Consider the following 18,387-nt stretch of genomic DNA (forward strand, 5'->3'; position numbering starts at 1 on the left):
GTCTTGCTGCAGTGGCAGCACCCTCCTCTTCTGCCAGGCCATCAGTAACCTTAAATGTGTGTTGCTTGTCAGTGTTTCCTCATGTTTGTCCCTGGCTGCAACCTCAGAGGGCAGTTGCCTTGATGGCATCCCAAAGAGTAGCTTCCTGGTCACCTGCTATTGAGCACTTCTCAAGGCAGTGCTGTCTTTGCTTAGGAAGTTTTTTCCTGATAGGGAGCCAAAATCTACCTGTCTAAAACTTCCTCCTTGTGGGGCCAAGCAGGACGAGCGTAAGGCCTCTTCTCTGTTACCGTTCTTCATACGCTAACCTTGTCTTCCATAAGTCTTCTCTTTCACAGGTTAAATACCTTTAGTTCCTTCAGTCAGTCCTTAGATGGCCTGGTTACATTCCCTTCACCATCCTGGCCAAATGCCTCCCTGATATATTTTGTTTTGACATCACTTAAATTCCTTAATTTGTGGCAGAGATAGACCCAGTTTCTCAGAATTGGCTAACACATCGAAAAAGCCAGCTGTTAGGGTGTGGTGCTCCATACCAATAGTCCTCCACCTCTGCAAAGAGGAGGGGAAGGTGATGGCTCATAGCTCTTTTTGGGAGACGCACCAAACTTGGTCTCTGTAGCCTCCCAGCGTCCAGCAGCCATTGTTTCGTAGTTGTTCTTTCCGTTTATGTTGTTATGTTCCTCGTTGAATGCTAAGCTGTTACTGTAGCCCAAGATCGTGTTAGCTTTTTGGCTACCGTGAGTGTTACATTGTTGATTTCAAGTCAAACTTGCATCCACTAAAGCCCCCAGATCTTTTTCACAGGTACTGTTGTCTAGCCACACCTCCCCACTTCTGGGTCAGTGTGTTTGAACAGTTGCTGCCTTTCCTAGGGCCTGATTCCATGGATTTCTTTTTTGTTTCCCTAGGGATGCCTTATGGCAGCCGTGAGAATTCTCTCCTTTACTCAGAAATTCCCAAAAAGGTACGCAAAGAGGCCCTGCTGCTGTTATCGTGGAAACAGATGCTGGATCATTTTCAGGTGAGATGGCGTGATTCCTGCACCACCTTAGACTTGGCTGAGGCATAATCTGCCAGGCCATCTGGGAGGGACTGTTTGGTTGGAAGAGGGAGGTTCATCTATAGTCCTCTCAGACTACTTGCAGAAGATAATTAGTCAGCTTGGCTCTGTTTGAACTGAGCTTAACTGAATAGGGATAGAACTGGGTTGAGTTATGGCTGTGGTGGTACCTAGCAGTTAGTAATAGAGTGTGTTATGGTAGAAGAGCCCTAGACTAGGGCGAGGAGTTCTTGTGTCAACTTCCCCTCTCTGGATCTCAGCTTCCACATTTTAAAACAAACAGACTGTGCAACATGGTCTCTTTAAGGGCTCTTCTATGGCTAACACACTAAGATCCCATGTATCTGTGGGGAAGACTGAATTTTGGTGGACTTCAGGCTGTCATCTTGGCAGATGATGCTTACATACACAGGCACCCTTGAGAGGCACTTAAACGAAACTGTGTAATTTCCTTTTTGACAGGTTTACTAACCTGTTGAATCAGGAATGATATAGGTGCATTTTACCTAGATTTTAGCAATAACATCTCTCACAATGCTCTTTTTTAGATTATTTTTATTGATATCTTGGGTTTTTTTTTACATTACTTTTATTTCTAAATATGTTCCTCTTTCCTCCCCTACCCAGAAAGCCATCTTTCTAGACTGTTACAATGACCATTAAAGAAAGAGAAATAGTTCAGTAAAACCAACCAGCACATAAACTGTGTCTGACATTTTTGTGTAATGTTCCACATCCATAGGTCCCCTCCTTTGCAGGAAAGAGAAGGATATATAGCATCTTGATTCCTCTTTGGGGGACAAGCTAGGTCATTATAATTATGGGGTTCAGTTTTAGTGTTTTGATTTTTCCATGTGTGTTGTTGTATGTTACTGTACACTTACCTGATTTTGAGTAATTTACTTTCAGTTCTTCCCATGTTTCTTTGTATTCTTCTTGTCATTTTTTAGGGTTCAGTAGTATTTCATTACTTCACACACCCCAGTTTTTTATCCATTGCCTAATCATTGGGCATTGACTTTGTTTATAATTCTCTGCTGCTACAAAAAAAATGTTGTTCTTGTAGACAAGATGAATGATGGTAGCTAGACAAGAGTACAATTATAAATGAATTTGGATCTGGTTGAACGGTGAGTTCTGATGAGTATTTATTAATAGTTTGATGTCCTCTTAGAAGGAAGAGCCCAGGGAAATGCTGAAGAAATCTATGATATTTTCCTGTTTTTCTCCCTCATGTGGAAAAAGCATAAGTAGCATCTTTGTCACATTCACAGGACACACCAAGCCAGGAGAGAGAACTGGCAGAATCAGGACCTGCAAAGGTCCATCAGGCTTAGAATGTTGAGTCAGTTATCTCTTCTCAGCAATGCAATGATCAGACAATTCCAAAAGACTCATGATGGAAAATGCTTTCCATGTCCAGAGAAAGAACTATGGAGTCTGAATGCAGATCAAAGCAGACTATTCTCTCTCTTTTTTTCCCCTATGTCATGGTTTTTCCCTTTTGTTCTGATTCTTCTTTCACAACATGACTAATGTGGAGATATGTTTAATGTGATTGTGCATGTATAGTCTGTATTTGATTGCATGCTGTCTTAGGGAGGGGGGAAGGGAAGAAAGGAGGGGGTGGAGAAAAAATTTGGACTTCAAAATCTTATGAAAGTGAATGTTGAAAACTATCTTTACGTATAATTGGAAAAAAAAATACTATTAAGTGAGAAAAAAAGAATGTTGGATCAGATTGAACAAAGATCCAATTTAATAAGGATATCATTTGAAAAAGAGCTGGGGATCTTAGGAGGCTCCAAGGCCATGCCTTCTCAGCACTCTGAGATGGCCTGATAAAAGCTAATGTCATCTTAGACTTCATTGAGAGGCATAGGGTTCAAGAAGTTGATGACAGTTCTACTTGTCCTCTGCCCCGATGAGAGCACATCTGGAGCAGAGGTGCTACATTGTGGGAAAGACATTAATAAGCTGGAGAGTGTCCAGAGGAAGGCGTGCAGGGTGGTGGAGGGACTCTGGTTCTTGTTATCTGAGGACTGGCTGAAGGCCATGGGGCTGTTTAACCTGGAGAAGGAAAGGTTTCGGGAGGTCCTGAAGGTCTGCCTTAGTCTGATTGGCTCCTGAGGGCGGAATGAGCACTGAGTACAGGCTGCAAAGAGGCTGATTCAAGCTCGGTGTCAGGAAAGCCTTCCTCATGATGAGAGCGGGGCGAGCCGCCTCTGGGGGGGGCCGCAGTGGGCTGCACAGCCAAGGGCTTCTGGGACTGGGCAAGACGGCTCCTCCGTGGCTCGTGCTGTGGGACTTGTTTAGGGCGATGGTTTGGACTGGAGTGGCCGCAGTGGGCTGCACAGCCAAGGGCTCCTGGGACTGGGCAAGACGGCTCCTCCGTGGCTCGTACTGTGGGACTTGTTTAGCGTGATGGTTTGGACTGGAGGGGCCGCAGTGGGCTGCACAGCCAAGGGCTTCTGGGACTGGGCAAGACGGCTCCTCCGTGGCTCGTGCTGTGGGACTTGTTTAGGGCAATGGTTTGGACTGGAGGGGCCGCAGTGGGCTGCACAGCCAAGGGCTTCTGGGACTGGGCAAGACGGCTCCTCCGTGTCTCATGCTGTGGGATTTGTTTAGCGTGATGGTTTGGACTACATGGCCCCGAGGCCCCTTCTAATTGTGGAATTTTGTGATGCTGCCATCGAGAACAATTGTGAAACTCCCCTCCACCCACCCTATGCCCATATGTCACAGTGTGTGTTCTTGATAGGAATTCTTGATCAGAAGCATCTACTTCTCCTTTTAAATGCAGTATCAGTGAGTTGAGGGAAAGTGGTGTAGAAGTCCTTTTATTGAGGCTGGCTAATAATTAATGGCCTTGGCAGCATGTGTCTTCTGGGAAGGAGATGGTTCTGGATTTGAACTGGCCGTTGCTTTTGCTAGACAGAGAGAGAGTGTTTTGGGGTAGGGCCTCGGGGTCTTATTTTTGGTGCAAGGAAGAACGTCCCGCTCCAGCCCTTGATGGGATGGGAGGAGGCAGTGGAAGGCTGAGGGAACGTGGGAAGGCTGGCCACCTGCAGGGTACATTTCAGTAGTGGCCTCTTGAAGGCTACCTTCACATATATAAGGCCCTCCTTGTACAGTCTGATTCCCCTGACTTCCAGCCTCCTCTCACAACACCCCCTCCACACAGGCTGCTCTCTGCATCTGCAGATCTCCCCCGCACTTCCTTGCCTTTGCTCATGCTCTTCCCTGGGTCTCAAATCTCCTTCCTTTCCTTCTTTGTAGAACTCCTGGTCTTTTCCTAAAGTCTGACTCACTCCCGCTTTTCTGTAAACCTGTCCTTGATTGCTTCTCCTTCCCCCTTGAACCTTACACAACACTTTGTGTTCATAACTAACATCTATACAGGACTCTAAAGTTTGCAAATCCCCTGATGTCCATTCTCTCATTTGAGCCTCCCAACAACCCCATGAGGGAAGAGCTGTGATAATTATCCCTTTTTGACAGATGAAGAAACTGAGGCCCAGGGAGCTTCAGTAGCTAACCTATGATCACAGCTCTAGAAGAGAGATGAGCCAGACTTTAAACGCAAGCCTTCCAACTCTAACTCCAGGCCTCCAGCCCCCTTCCTAGGCCCTGGTGGCACAGTGGAGAGGGCTGGGCCTGAGCGCTGACCAGGAACACCTGAGGTCAGGTGTCCAGCCTCAGACATGTGGTTAGCTGGGTGACCCTGGGCAAGGCACTTAACTGCTGTCTGCCTTAGTTTCTTCATCTGTAAAATGGGGATAATAACAGCCTCTACGTCCCAGGGTTATTGTGAGGAACAAATGAGATAATAATTGTTAAGTGCTCTGTATGCCTTAAAGTGGTGTGTAAATTCTAGTTGTCATTATTATTATAGTTATCACACTCTCCTCTACGTGGCAATCTTTGTCCCTTAAATGGTCAAGATTAGCAATGGGGCCCCTGAAAAGAGAATATGGGTTTGCTTGCCCTGGGCAATCAGAGGCCTGACTTTGTTAGTGAAATAGTTTTTGTGTCAGAATGTTTTTGGTCATGGTGGGGTTATGCAGCAAGGAGTTCAGGGCCACTCTAGCTTCCTGCAGCAGAGGCTAACAGGTCTCACTGGATCCTTGTTCCATTTGTGTGTACTCAGGCTACCCCACACCACGGCATGTACTCTCGGGAGGAAGAGCTCCTGAGGGAGCGGAAGCGTCTCGGTGTGTTTGGTATCACCTCCTATGACTTCCACAGTGAAAGTGGCCTCTTCCTCTTCCAGGCCAGTAATAGCCTCTTTCATTGCCGAGATGGGGGCAAGAATGGATTCATGGTGAGTTTTCTGAGCTTGGCTGGGTAGGTGTGTAGGTGATAAGGCCAACAGGATCAGCAAGCCCCTCTTCCTCATGTTCTAATTCCAGCCAAATGTTGTCTCCTGTCTCTGAGACTTTGCTCATACTGTTTTTCAGGGGCTCTTCCCTTCTTCCTTCTTATTGCCTGTTGGTCCCAGCTTTGGAGCCAGTTTCTTCTTTAAGATTTCCTTGATTTTCTACTCTCCTCCCTCCTTCCCTTCCTCCTGACTTCCTCAGATGAAAAGTAAAGTGCTCTGCCCCTTCTCAGACTTCTTGTCTGAGGCTTTGACACTATAGAGATTTGTATACCTGAGTCTTCCCTTCTAGTCACTGTGAACTTACCTTTGTTGCTCCAGCGCCTAGCATACAAGTGCCCCAGCCCATAGAAGGCACTTAATGTTAACTGTATTGTATCTCCTCAGGTGTCTCCCATGAAGCCACTGGAAATCAAAACCCAGTGTTCTGGGCCTCGGATGGATCCCAAGATCTGCCCTGCTGACCCTTCCTTCTTCTCATTCATAAATAACAATGATTTGTGGGTGGCGAATATTGAGACTGGAGAGGAGAAACGGATGACGTACTGTCATAAAGGTGAGCTTAGGCCTTTGGGGATGGGCTCCTCGAAAACCCACCATCTCACATACTGCTTTGGCTTGAATGAGCCTCAGTGGACTGTGGCTGTCACCATCCCCACTCTCCTTACCCTACCTGCTGCCTCTTCCAGTCTACCCTGAGGCACTAGTGTCCCGTCCCCTTCCCCCCCCCCGCCGCCCCCCACAACAGACAAAGAAACAAACACTGCTTGCTTCAGATTCCTCCAGTTCGTAGTGCTCCCATCCCCCCCTTTCTGGACTTCTGCCCCTTTGTGGCAGTCCCATTTGTTCAGCCCCTCCTCTAGTGTGGTCCTGCTTCAGGGCATGCTCATGACCTCTTTTTGTGCAGCACTCACTGCTTTTTCTCCCCAGCTAGATTGTGAGCTCCTGGAGAACAGGGAACATGGCTTCAATGTCTGTGTCTGCCACAGCACCCAGGTTGAGCAGGTTTTCAATAAAGGAGTATTGATTACTCTCTCTCTGCAGGTTTGTCCAGTGTCCTGGAGGACCCCAAGTCAGCAGGAGTAGCTACCTTTGTCATCCAGGAGGAGTTTGATCGATTTACAGGCTACTGGTGGTGCCCAACGGCTTCCTGGGAAGGTATGTCTACTTTCTTTATACCTATCTGATGGTCCAAGGCCTTTCAGGATTTTAAAGAAAGAGTGGTTTTAGTCTATACTCTCTTCCCCTCCCTTGATCCGTCAGCATCTGTTCTTGCTGGTGAGTTGCTTCTGAAGCGTGGGGAAATGAACCAGCTTCTTAGGCCATGAAAGCTGGATTGACTTCTGTTGGCATCCTAGAATGAGAACTGAAATATCTGCAGTGCTTTGATCACTTTCCCCACTAAAATATTTCCAAGTAGGTAGTATAATTATAATTGACCCCACTATCCGTGAGGAGTCTGAGGTGTAGAGAAGCAACATCGCAGATCCAGGGTCCACTGCTCACAGGAATTAAAGCCAAGATTCCCAGAACCACAGACTCTTAGAATTGAAAGAGACTTGGCAGCCAGGAGGAATCCCATTGTAACATGCCCCACAAGTAGTCGTCCTCCTCTGCCTAAAGAGCCCCAGTGAAGGGGTACTGATCGCCTCCTGAAGCTTCATCTCCCACCTTTTGACAGCTCTAATTGTGAGGAAGTTTTTCCTGAATTCAAACTAAAATGTCTCTCTTGGTTCTGCCCTAGACAGCCAAAATAATATGTCTGATTCTTCTTCTATACGTCAGCCCTTCTAATACTTAAGTACTGCTGTCACATGTCCCTCCCCACCTCTCTTCTGTGTACACCCTCCCAGGCTTCTCTAGGCTAAACATCTCTAGATCTTCTGGATTCCAAGGCCAATGTCTTTCTTCTTGCCATGCTAGAGACCTTAGAGCCTGAGGACCAGAGAGGGCCCTTGGCTTATTCCACATGGCCCAGGTCTGCATGCCAGAGCTCTTCCTGGTAGTGTTAGGATTTAGATGGCTGTGTAGCAGACTTGTGACAGTTTGCCCTTATGCCAGGACCTTTGCAGGCTGTGAAGCCTGTGTAGCTAACTGATTTTTCCATGGCCCTTAGGTCAGTTTTTTAAGAGGAATATTGACTAGAAGGTCTTCAATAAAATCCTGTGAACCTGATTGTTAAGAAGTGTTTGTTTCTCCCTTAATAGTTCTGCTTTATCATCCACCCATCTCCCCATGTGACTTTGTGATAAAGGAAAAAATGTTTGAACTACTGAGCAGTCTGAGAAGATGGTCTCCTGGGGCCCTGTTAGTTGGGGCTCAGCCTTGCTCGTGCTTTGTACCCAGGCAGGCAGTTTTGGTTGACAGCTCTTCACTGGTAGTGACGTAAGTCTTAGGGGACCACCCCTACCCCGAAAGGCCAGCTTTCTTTAGGTCATTCAGTAGCCATTAATTAAGTACCTACTTTGGGCAGCACAAAAGGCAGACAGTGCTTGCCCTCATCAAGCTTACCTTATAAGGGGAGACCTAATACAGAATATTACACGGTAAGTAGATCAGAGGGGTGTGAAGTAAAGAACCACAATCAAAATTAGTAATGACTGGGAGAAAGGGGAAGGCTATGTGAAGGAAGGAGGTGGCTTTTGAGCTGAATTAGGCTCCGAAGGGTGGTCTAAGAACTCATCACGCAAAGGGGGAGGAGAGGACATTGCAAATTGTTACTCTAAATAGAACTTTATGACTTGACCTCTTAATCCTTTATTTGTTTCCAGTACCATCTCTGCCAGTCAGGGCTCCCATTTCCCAATTTTTACAAGGCTTCTCACCCCCCCCCCCCAGAGTCTTCTAGACATTTCATCCTAGGCATAAACTCTGTATGTCCCTACTTGGTCACAGTCCCCATCCCCTTCTGGTCCCTCCTTTCATGTTGCCCTTTGGAACTCCCTTTCCATTGTTAAACTCCCTCCATCTTTAAATGCTTCTTCCCCTGCCTCTGTGATGATCACATCATCTGAGCCTTCACTTTTCCCTAAGCACTGATATCCTCTGTTGGTCTGGTCCAGCACTAGTCACTTCTTTTCTCTGTTATCTCAGGGTATCTTGTGGATGAAATGATACATACCAGGGTCTCGCTGCCCTGCGCCTTCCAGATTCTTGCTCAGCTCTCATCACTCAGTAACTGTCATGCTGTCCAATCATACCCTCCTCTCCCCGTTCATGGCCTCCAGGACAGCCCCCACTCCCACCCCTCAGGGCCTCAGTGCCCAGCCTGGTCTTCACTTTTCCCTGGCCCCTGCCATCATCTTTGGAGATGTCTTCATGCCATAGATCCTTCACTTAGAGGATCACTCTATCCTCATGGTTCCTTGAGTCCCTCAACCTGTTTGGCCTCTCTTTCCATTCTAAGTCAGCTACCACCCAAAGGGGCAAACTGTAGACCTTACCATGGCTTAAAACTGCCCCACATTTGTGCTTTTCAATGCTGAAACTTCCTTCTTTGGCCATGATTTCTTGTCTTTTCACCTGTCATTCCTTTAAGCAGTTTCAGATGGAGGTTAGGAAGTGGAAATAGCCCTCTATTTGGAACAGGTCTCATACTTAGCTTTTCATTGCCACCGGCCACCATGTAACAAGTGTCATGTTTTGCTTGCCGAGCCCTAGTTTCTTCATCTGTAAAAGGATGGGTGTGGCCTAGATGATCTCTAAGGTTCTTTCCAACTCTCATAAATCCAATGACCTCAGGGCTTTCTTCACCCTCAGCATGATTTCTGTTCCCTTGGCTCCTAGACCTTCAACCTTGTTCTTTTCTCACTGTTCTTCCTGTGCAGTCTTTACCCCAGTGGCCAGCCATTTAAAAAAATGTGTTTTATTATCCTCTTTTGTTTTTACATCATCTCTATTTCTGAATATATTCCTACTCAATAGCCCTATCCAGCAAGCTGTCCCTTGAATGTTAAAAAAAAAAAAAAGAGGGGGGTGGGAGGGGAACATTTCAGCAGAATGAACCAAAACATCAACAGAGTCTGAGGTGTATGCTATGTAACACACCAGTATATCCCCACCTCTGGAAACAAGGTTGGGAGGGGCATTTTCTCATCTTCTCTGAGACCAAGCTTGGGTCTTATAATTTCACAATGTTTAGTTTCATCTTTTTGCTCTTTCCACGTACATGGTTGTATTCTTTGCATATACTGTTTTCCCAGTTTTACATGCTTCACATTGTATTAGTTCATCTAAGTGTTTCTGGGTCTCTGAATTCTTTATATTCATTGTTTCTTACAGCACAGTAATATCCCATTACATTCAAGTACCATAATTTGTTTAGCATTTCCCCAATCAATGCACATCTACTTTATAGATAGCCTTTGCTGCCACAAAGTGCTGCCATGACTATTTTGGTGTACACAGGACCTTTCTTTCTGTCTTTGACCTTCTCGAGATCATAGATTTGGCCATGTCTTCCTCTTGTTTTAGGGTCTGAAGATCTTAAGACCCTGCGAATCTTATATGAAGAAGTAGATGAATCAGAAGTGGAGATCATTCATGTTCCCTCTCCTGCTCTGGAAGAAAGAAAAACTGATTCTTATCGGTATCCCAGGACAGGTGAGCAGCACTGGGAGGGAAGCTGGAGTTGTCTCTCCCACCCTGGCCTTGATTCTCAGAGCAGATGTACTCCTTCCACTTAGGGGACAAATGACTAAAACTTTGCAGTGAAACTCCAAAGGCTCCTCCCATTCATAAGTGTGGGATAAGCACCTCCTTGTGCTATAGCGTGATGAGACATTGTAAAGAGGAAACAGTCCCTGCCCTTAAGGGGTTTACAGCTTAGCTGGGGAGCCGTCACTTCTCTTCTTGCTTACTTATGCATTCTATTCATTCTTCAAGATGTAGCCCCAGCTTTACTACATACTCTGAGTTACCAAAGCTCTCAGGGTCTATGCCCTGAGCTTGACTAAGGCTTGACACAGATTTCTTGCTACCTTCCATGTTTACCATCTGTCTCTCCGGCTAGTTTTATATACTCCTTGGGGACAGGGCCCCACATCTCATACTTTTTTAATCCCTATATTACTTCACTTGGGGCCTTGCACTGAGTAGGTGCTTAAGACACATTTAATGAGGTTCACTTATTCAGTCTGAGGATAGCTCAAGGACCTGCTGTGTTTAGTCAGGATAGATAACCCATCGTACATACCTTTGGATATTTAGCACTTTGCACCCTCTGGAAAAGTGCCCTTTTGGGTCACCTTGACTTGAGCACCCCCCCTCCCCTACCCCTGCACTCTCTGCCCCTGGGACTGACCCAGAGATTGGCTTGTGGGCAGGTACACAGAATGCTTGGCATTTGGCAGTTTCTCACTTCCTCGTCCTTTCTGCAGGCAGCAAGAACCCCAAGATCGCTTTAAAACTGGCTGAATTTCAGACAGACAATCAGGGAAAGGTAAGAGGGCTTTATTTCCCCCCCACACACGTACACACACTCACACTCCCCTGGGGAAGGGCCACAGGTAGGGCTGGCTGGGCTTGGCTAGCCACTTTTTGCATTTCCTGGCCTCCCAACTGCTGGTGCCTTCTCTCAGGGTTACTCCAAGTAAGAGGTGTTGTGTGTGTTCTGTACCTCTCCAACATAGGGGTATGTTAGATCGTCTCCTCCCATTAGAAGGGGAGCGTCTTGTCATTGTTTGCATTACTGGTGCCTAATAATATACTTCTGGATTGGTTGGGAGCATTGCCTGAGATGAAAGATATTCACAGACACCGTGTCTCTGGGAACAGCTCACATTCCCCATTGTAGCACCTGGGTGGTTGTGGTATAAAGCCTGCTAGGGCTTTGCCATGTGAGGTAGTCGGCACGAGTGTTGCTGTCCTCATGTTGCAGATGAGGAGACTGAGGCTCAGGGAGTGCTGTGACAGTGACATGCCCGAGGTGACGTGACCAGTGACTGGCAGAGCTGGGCCTCTACCCTGAGTCTTCTGACTGCTGTGGAATGTGGGCACGCTCTTGAGGGATCATTCTCCTTAGGAAAGAGAGTGTGTTTCTTTGGATGTAACCCAGTATCATTTGCTAATGTATTTCAGTTTAATTCAACAAGCATTTATTAAAAGCCAATTATGTATTAAAGCTCTGAGTAGGGCCTGGGGAATACAAAGATAAATAGATTCTCTTGTCAAAGAACTTGGGTAGCTAGGTGGCGCAGTGGATAGAGTGCCAGACCTGGAGTCAGGAAGATTCATCTTCCTGAGTTAAAGTCTGGCCTCAGATACTTCCTAGCTGTGATGTGGGCAAATCACTTAACCCTGTTTGCCTCAGTTTTCTCATTTGTAAAATGAACTGGAGAAGGAAATGGCAAACCACTCCAGTATCTTTGCCAAGAAAGTCCCAAATGGGGTCACCACGAGTCAGACGTAGTTGAACAACAATGGTCAAAGAGCTTACAGTCTAATGATGAAAAATAGAGAGGTATCAGGGAAGGCTTCACGGAATCAAGAGGCCACCAGAAGGAGGAGGGACTTCAGCAGGTGGACGTTTAGACAGGCAGCCCTAGAAGAAGTGTTTTTCAAATCAAATCCCATTTCAACATAAAGCTTGGGCATGGTTTACAGGCCCACTGATGACAAGCAGTATTCAGTATAATGGAAATCCATTAAAACATAGGATTGTAGAATGCTGAGCTAGAAGGGACCTTAGAAATCCTCTTATCTAACTCTGTCGTTTAACAAATGAGAAAATTGAAGCCCAGAGAGGTTGTAACTTGCCCAAGGTCGCACATGTATTAAGTTGCAGAGGCAAGATTTGAACCCAGGTTCTCCAACAACTTAGTAACAGAACCATCTCACACTTGTCTTGCCCCCTTAATCATTTTCAGAGGACTTCACTTACGCATTCCTTTCCCTGGACTTATGCAGTAGATTTTTAAAAACCAGAACGCAGACCTTTCCTTAATCCTTGTAACCTGTCTTGTAGTGGATGCGCTCCTAGTGAGAGGTAGCATTGTAGCACTGGTAGAGAAGGCACTGGTTTCACACCTTGCTTCTGCCCTTCCCTCTGTGACCTGGGCTAAATGATGTAGCCTCTCTGGGCTTCAGTTTCTTCTAATAAGTAAGGGGTTGGATGAAATGGCCTTCAAGGCCCTTCCCGTCTCTAAACCCATGATGTGTAGTCTTCTTAGGGAAAGGTTGGCTGGAGCAGCATGTAACCTGATGTTTCATTTTGGTCTAGATGATTTGTGCTCAGGACAAGGAGTTGGTGCAGCCGTTCAGCACGCTCTTCCCCTCAGCGGAGTACATCGCCAGGGCTGGATGGACACGAGATGGCAAATAGTACATAGGTTTTTCTTTGGCCTTCTTGGTTGCAGAACCGGTCACTGCCCATTACTCTTTATATTTGGGCCATAACTGTTATCTTGTTTTACTTTGAGTATTAGTCCCATTTTATAGATGAGGGAGCTGGGGTTTGACGAGGTTAGCTGACTGGCTGTGAGTCATATGACTAAATGGGAAGGTTGGGATTATAGACCTCAGTCATCTGGACTCTTTCCATAGACCCTGGCATCTAAAAGGTAATAGCAAAGATTTGGACCAATTCTGAAAAAGCCAGGGCTTCAAGACTGATGTCTGGTTCCCTTTAGTACCAGTCATGGCTAGGTATAACTCTCAGAGCCAAGGATGGCTTGCCCGATTCTTGCCCGAGTCCATCAGAAGAAACAAGGCCTAGTTCAAACCCTAAAGAAGTACATAATCATGACAAATAGATTTGTTGGTGATAGCTGGTGGCTCAAACACAGGCCCTGCTTCTTCTCCAATCTGGCTTCTGTAAAACCTGGATATGGCCTTGTAAGCCAACTCCAGATAGCCTTTGTCCATTCAGTCTCTCCCTCTGGTGGTAAGTAGAAATCAAGTATGTAATTGACGGTCTGCCCCTACTGGCTTCTTTTTTCCTCCAGTGGAATGAATCCTGGCCTGAATTTGCTCATACTGCCTCCTTGCTGGGGCCCTTCTCTACCATCCTCTTTGTTACCTTCTCAACTATCCGACTTTCACAGTAAAAAACAAAAACAAAACTATATATATTGATATTCATATGTGCTTGCCACACATAAAAATATATGCATAGTTTAATGATTATTTGGGATAATAATTTTTTCAGTGTGCTACCAGCATCCTTCTAAGGAGATCTCATTTTTGGAGTGTGGCTTATATTCAAGGATGACCTCTGTTCGGACCAATGTGTTAGTTACTGGAAAGGGATGAGGAGACAGACACTGGACTTGTGACAGTTGAAGCAAGCAAAGGAGAGATTGGAAATCAGGATTCTGATCCCAAAGTAGAATTTTTATAATAATCCCTTACGTTTGTTTAAGGTTTTATGGTGTGTAACACTCTTAGGACTTCTATCTTTTGTGATGCCAACTAGAGAAAAGTGTTGAAAGGCCTGATGTTGTGGCAGCTATCCCATGATAATGCTGTTCTTTGGGGGAGGGGATGGACAGTCAGATTTTCTCATAGAGGATTGTAGGACATAGACCTAGAATGGACCTTAAAGCTGTCTGGTCCAAACTCCATCATCTTGGAGTTGGAGACGCCAGACTGACCTGAGGCCCAGAGAGCAAGAGATTTGCCCGAGGTTGCACGAGGAGGAAGAGGCAAGCTGGGCTTTGAACTCTGTATTTCCAGTTCTGAGTCCGGTGCCCTTTCCAGAACACTGTGCTATTGTCCCGTCCCGTTCCCCCCCCCCCCGGAATCAGTAACCAGAGTGACAGCCCACTGTTTTGTGATCTTTAAGCCTTACAAAAAACTTGTCCATCCTTTGCTTCCTAGTGCCTGGGCCATGTTCCTGGACAGGCCTCAGCAGCGGCTCCAGTTGGTTCTCCTTCCCCCGGCCCTTTTCATCCCTGTCCCAGAGAGTGAAGAGCAGCGCCTTGAATTTGCCAAAGCCATCCCTGAAAACGTCCAGCCATATGTCGTGTATGAAGAGGTTACAGATGTGTGGATAAATGTAAGGACTGAGGAAGTGCTGCTGTCTCCATCAGCAGCCTTAGGCCTTTTCTCTGTGGGCCCTGTTCTGTTCCTCCTGGCTGAGCAGCCTGAACACAGGCAAATTCATAGTAGCCCAGCTTCTTGTTGCAGCTCCTGATTCATGACTAAGGAGAGGAGGCATTTGTGTTCTGGGAGGAGGCCGAGGGCATAGGCCCACACCTGGGTCAGAGAAGTTTTCACTTTCTCTAACTACCAGGGTTCTCTAGTTTCCCAGGGTAACTTTGAGCTTCAGCTATCTCCATTTGCCCCCCCTTTGGTAGGATTTTCTCCTAGGTCTTGGAGCCATTGATCTTTCTTATGCCCTTTTTGTTCTTTTCCTTGGTAGGTTCATGATATTTTCTATCCTTTTCCCCAATCGGAGGGAGATGAAGAAATCTGTTTTCTTCGAGCCAATGAGTGCAGAACTGGCTTTTGCCACCTGTACAAAGTCACAGCAGTGCTAAAACCAAACGGCTATGACTGGACCCAGCCTTTCATTTCTGGGGAAGGTGAGAGATATTTTATGCATTCATTCATTCATCGGCTATTGAGTGACCCTTCCTGACTTATCCTCCATACTTGACACTGGAGGCAATGAAGACAGATGCATAGAAGACCAAGTCCCAGCCCTCAGCACTCTAGTGGAGAAGAGGTTGGGTAATGGTAGTAATGTTTCTTCACAGCAGTCCTGAGAGGTGGGTAGTGTAAGTGTTATCCCCATTTAATAGATGAGGAAACCAAAGTAAAATAACTTGCTGTGGTCAACCCAGGTCTCCTGCATCCCAGTGCAGTGCTTCTCGCACACAAGAACTGCCCCTCTTCTCAGGGCAGCTGAGGATGAGCAGTACAGACAAAATCTGGTTGTGTCTGAGGAGAGACAGCTGCTCCCTGCTTCTGCATTATTCTTCCTGCCCACACTGGCTCCCCAAAAAAGATTCCCAAACTTCGGCCGATGACTCTTGCATTTTAGTCAGTCTTCAGCGTGCTGCCACAGATCTGGGTTCTCCCATTGACTTGTCTTTTTCCTGTCTTCCAGATGACTTTAAATGCCCCATCAAAGAGGAGATTGCCTTGACCAGTGGTGAATGGGAGGTTTTGGCAAGGCACGGATCCAAGGTACCCGAGCACTTTTTTTCCTGTAGCTTCCCTGCCCCATTCGTTCTATGCACGGCCTCCATCTTCCCTTTTCGCCACAGGCCTCTTTTGGGAAGTCAGACTACTTCTTGTCTCCTTGTTCTTTGTATTGTGACCTAGAGAAGCGTATGTCTTCATATGGAGAACCTGTCTGGCTGAGGAGGCATTGGCTGATTATATGAGCCATGCCACTTGACTCTGTACTCAGCTCCTACTGATCCCATTCGTCCACCTTGGGGTAAGCCTGCCAGATCCAGGCTTGTTTTGGAAGTGTAGATGAGACACTGCCCCTGGAAGGGTCCTCTACTGCCGTGACAGTCTCCTCTCTGGGAGATCAGTCAGTCTGAATCATCTGTAATCCTTATTCCACTGAAGTTTTTAGAGGCAGAAGAGACCACAGAGGCCCCCGAAGAATGCCCCTTACACCACACCAAATAATGTCCTTCCAGACCCCACTCCTAAGGCAGCCCCTTCTACTTGGGGACCATTGGAGTCGTTAGGAAGCTTGTCCTAGGTCCAGCCTATGACCTCCCCCTCGTTGCTCCTGTTTCTCTTACTGGGGCCCAGCGGAACCAGGCTAACCCTCTCCCACTTGGTAGCCCCTCAGATACTTAAAGAGAGCTGATGTTCCCCATTCTCCCCCCCCCCTTCTTCAGGCTTAACGTCTCTGGTTTAGTCAATTAAGCGCCTGCTGTATGCCAGGAACCATCCTACACACCGGGGATATAGAGAAAGGCAAGGAACTTGCAGGCAACATGCAAACAACTGCGTACAGACAAGCCAGAGTCAGGATAAATTAGAGATAATTGACAGAGAAAAGACCACCAGTATTAAGGGGCTTTGAGAAAGACTTCCTGTGAAGGTGGGATTTTAGGTGGGACTTGAGGAGCTGGGGAGGACAGGGTTGGGGGTGGGGATAGGATTCCAGGTAGAGGGGACGGCCAGCAAGAAAGCAAGCAAGCATGGAGTCAGGCGAAGGAGGAGTGTCAAGGAGGCCATGCCACTAGATCATAGAGCATGGGGGAGGAGAAACAAGGTGTGACAAGACTGGAGAGGTTATGCAGGACTTTAAATGCCAGAACATTTTCTGTTTGATCAAGGAGGTGATAGGGAGTCAGTGCAGTTTATTGAGTACAGAAGTGACATGGTTACACTTGCACTTGAGGAAAATCAGTTTAACGACTGAGTGGAGGATGGAGTGGAGTGAGGAGAGACTTGGGGCAGGCAGACCCTCATAGGCTATTGCAGTAGTTCAAGTGTGAGGATGAGGCCTACATCAGAGTGGTGGCAATGTCAGAAGAGTGTCACTGGAGACAGTATTGGGTCCTTTAACCAGTTGCCATATAGCATGGACTTCGAGCCCTTCACCATCCTACTTTCCTTCCCCTGGAAGCTTATCAGCATCCTCACTAAACTGTGTGTACTCATCCAGATGTGGTCCAGCTAGGGAAGAACCATCCGTTGCTTCCCCGTGTTTCCTGGATGGCCTACTTCTTTGAATGCAGCCTGTTGGGCTGCTGCATCACACCTTTGACTTTTATAGAGCTTAATTTTCCCACTAAAACATCCCAGACTCTTTTTCCAACTGCTGCCTAGCTATGCTTCCTTCATCTTACTTTTGGCCCAGTGTTCTTTGTATCCTAACTGTGTAGAGTTAGCCATCATCCCTTCCAGCTTTATGGCATCTGCACATTTGATAAACATGCAGCCTATGCCTCTATCCATTTTATTTGGAGCATCTGCGTCGCCACACTGAATCAGAACCAAAGGCACTGAACCCCAGAAAGTCAGAACAGGAAGGGACCTCAAAGAGCATTTAGTCCAGCCCACCTCCTTCAACAGAAATCCCTTCTACCACTTCCTGCTATGACTGGTCATCCATTTTCCTCTTAAATTCCAATCACTGCATTCTGAGGCAGCCCATTTCACTTTTAGACACCTCTTTAATTGTTTGGAAGTTTGTTTTGTTTTTCATGAGCTGATAAATGTCTGCTTCTTTGTAATGTCCCCTCACGTTTCTCCTAGTTTCATTATTGGGGGTCGAGCAGAACAAATCTACGTGGTAGGTCTTCAGATATGGCAGCATATGCTCCCTAAGTCAGTTCTTCTCTAGGCTTTCCTCAGCCATAACTCATGTGGCCTGATTTCCAATCCCATCCCCATCCTGGCTATTTTCCTAGGGCCACCAACCATCTTGTCATTGTCCCTTCTAAAATAATTGAACTAATACTTTCCATTTTATAACTGGCTTGATAGAGTTTGTTTGAAAGGAAGCTCTGGCTGTCCTTCATGGTGTCTCAGGATGATGCTCTGTCTGTTCTTCTGAATACAGCTAGCTTGGTTTCCCAAGGTCCTATCCTTGATTCTTCCAGTCAAAGGTGTCTGCCTCTCACAATGCTTGCAGGAGGGTGTGACTGCCATTCCTACACACCAGCCTTAAAGATCAGAGATATGCTTTAAAACATCCCATAGTAACCCATCCCAGGTTGCTCATCCACCTGTGGGATTTTCAATCAGAGGCAGCTAAAGGCTCACTTCCAGAGTGAATTCTCTCAAGAACATCCCGTCTTGGACCTTAAGTTCTGTTTTGTTGTCATTTGGCTTACCCTTTGAATTTCCCTTCTGAGAATCTGCTGTTCTATTTTTTCAATAACCATCACGGTGTCTTCATTAGAAACTGTCCATTTGTCACTGACCCAGCCCTTAATAATAGCTCCCATTTCTGTAACATTTTAAGGTTTACAAAATGCTTTCCTCACAACAGCTCTCTGGGGTAGACAGTGAAAGTATTATCCTT

At 46.5% G+C, this 18,387-nt stretch overlaps 1 protein-coding gene across 4 annotated transcripts in view; it reads left to right on the forward strand.

The window, feature by feature from the left end:
- DPP9 (dipeptidyl peptidase 9) overlaps positions 1–18,387 on the forward strand; it is a 52,076-nt gene that overhangs the window by 17,375 nt on the left and 16,314 nt on the right. For all 4 annotated transcript variants that reach the window (XR_002321481.2, XM_020971326.2, XM_020971327.2 and 1 more), the window contains 10 exons: positions 912–1,024; positions 5,214–5,387; positions 5,829–5,997; positions 6,486–6,599; positions 9,915–10,043; positions 10,820–10,881; positions 12,661–12,761; positions 14,259–14,436; positions 14,803–14,965; positions 15,493–15,572. Coding sequence is in view for 3 of the 4 variants with exons in the window: in XM_020971326.2 (XP_020826985.1) it covers positions 912–1,024; positions 5,214–5,387; positions 5,829–5,997; positions 6,486–6,599; positions 9,915–10,043; positions 10,820–10,881; positions 12,661–12,761; positions 14,259–14,436; positions 14,803–14,965; positions 15,493–15,572 (1,283 nt within the window). In the remaining variant the exon portion in view is untranslated. The remainder of the gene's footprint in view (positions 1–911; positions 1,025–5,213; positions 5,388–5,828; positions 5,998–6,485; positions 6,600–9,914; positions 10,044–10,819; positions 10,882–12,660; positions 12,762–14,258; positions 14,437–14,802; positions 14,966–15,492; positions 15,573–18,387) is intronic.

The sequence above is a fragment of the Phascolarctos cinereus genome, unplaced genomic scaffold (genome assembly GCF_003287225.1).
Source record: "Phascolarctos cinereus isolate Bilbo 61053 unplaced genomic scaffold, phaCin_HiC Scaffold_4;HRSCAF=312, whole genome shotgun sequence".
Lineage (NCBI taxonomy): Eukaryota > Metazoa > Chordata > Mammalia > Diprotodontia > Phascolarctidae > Phascolarctos > Phascolarctos cinereus.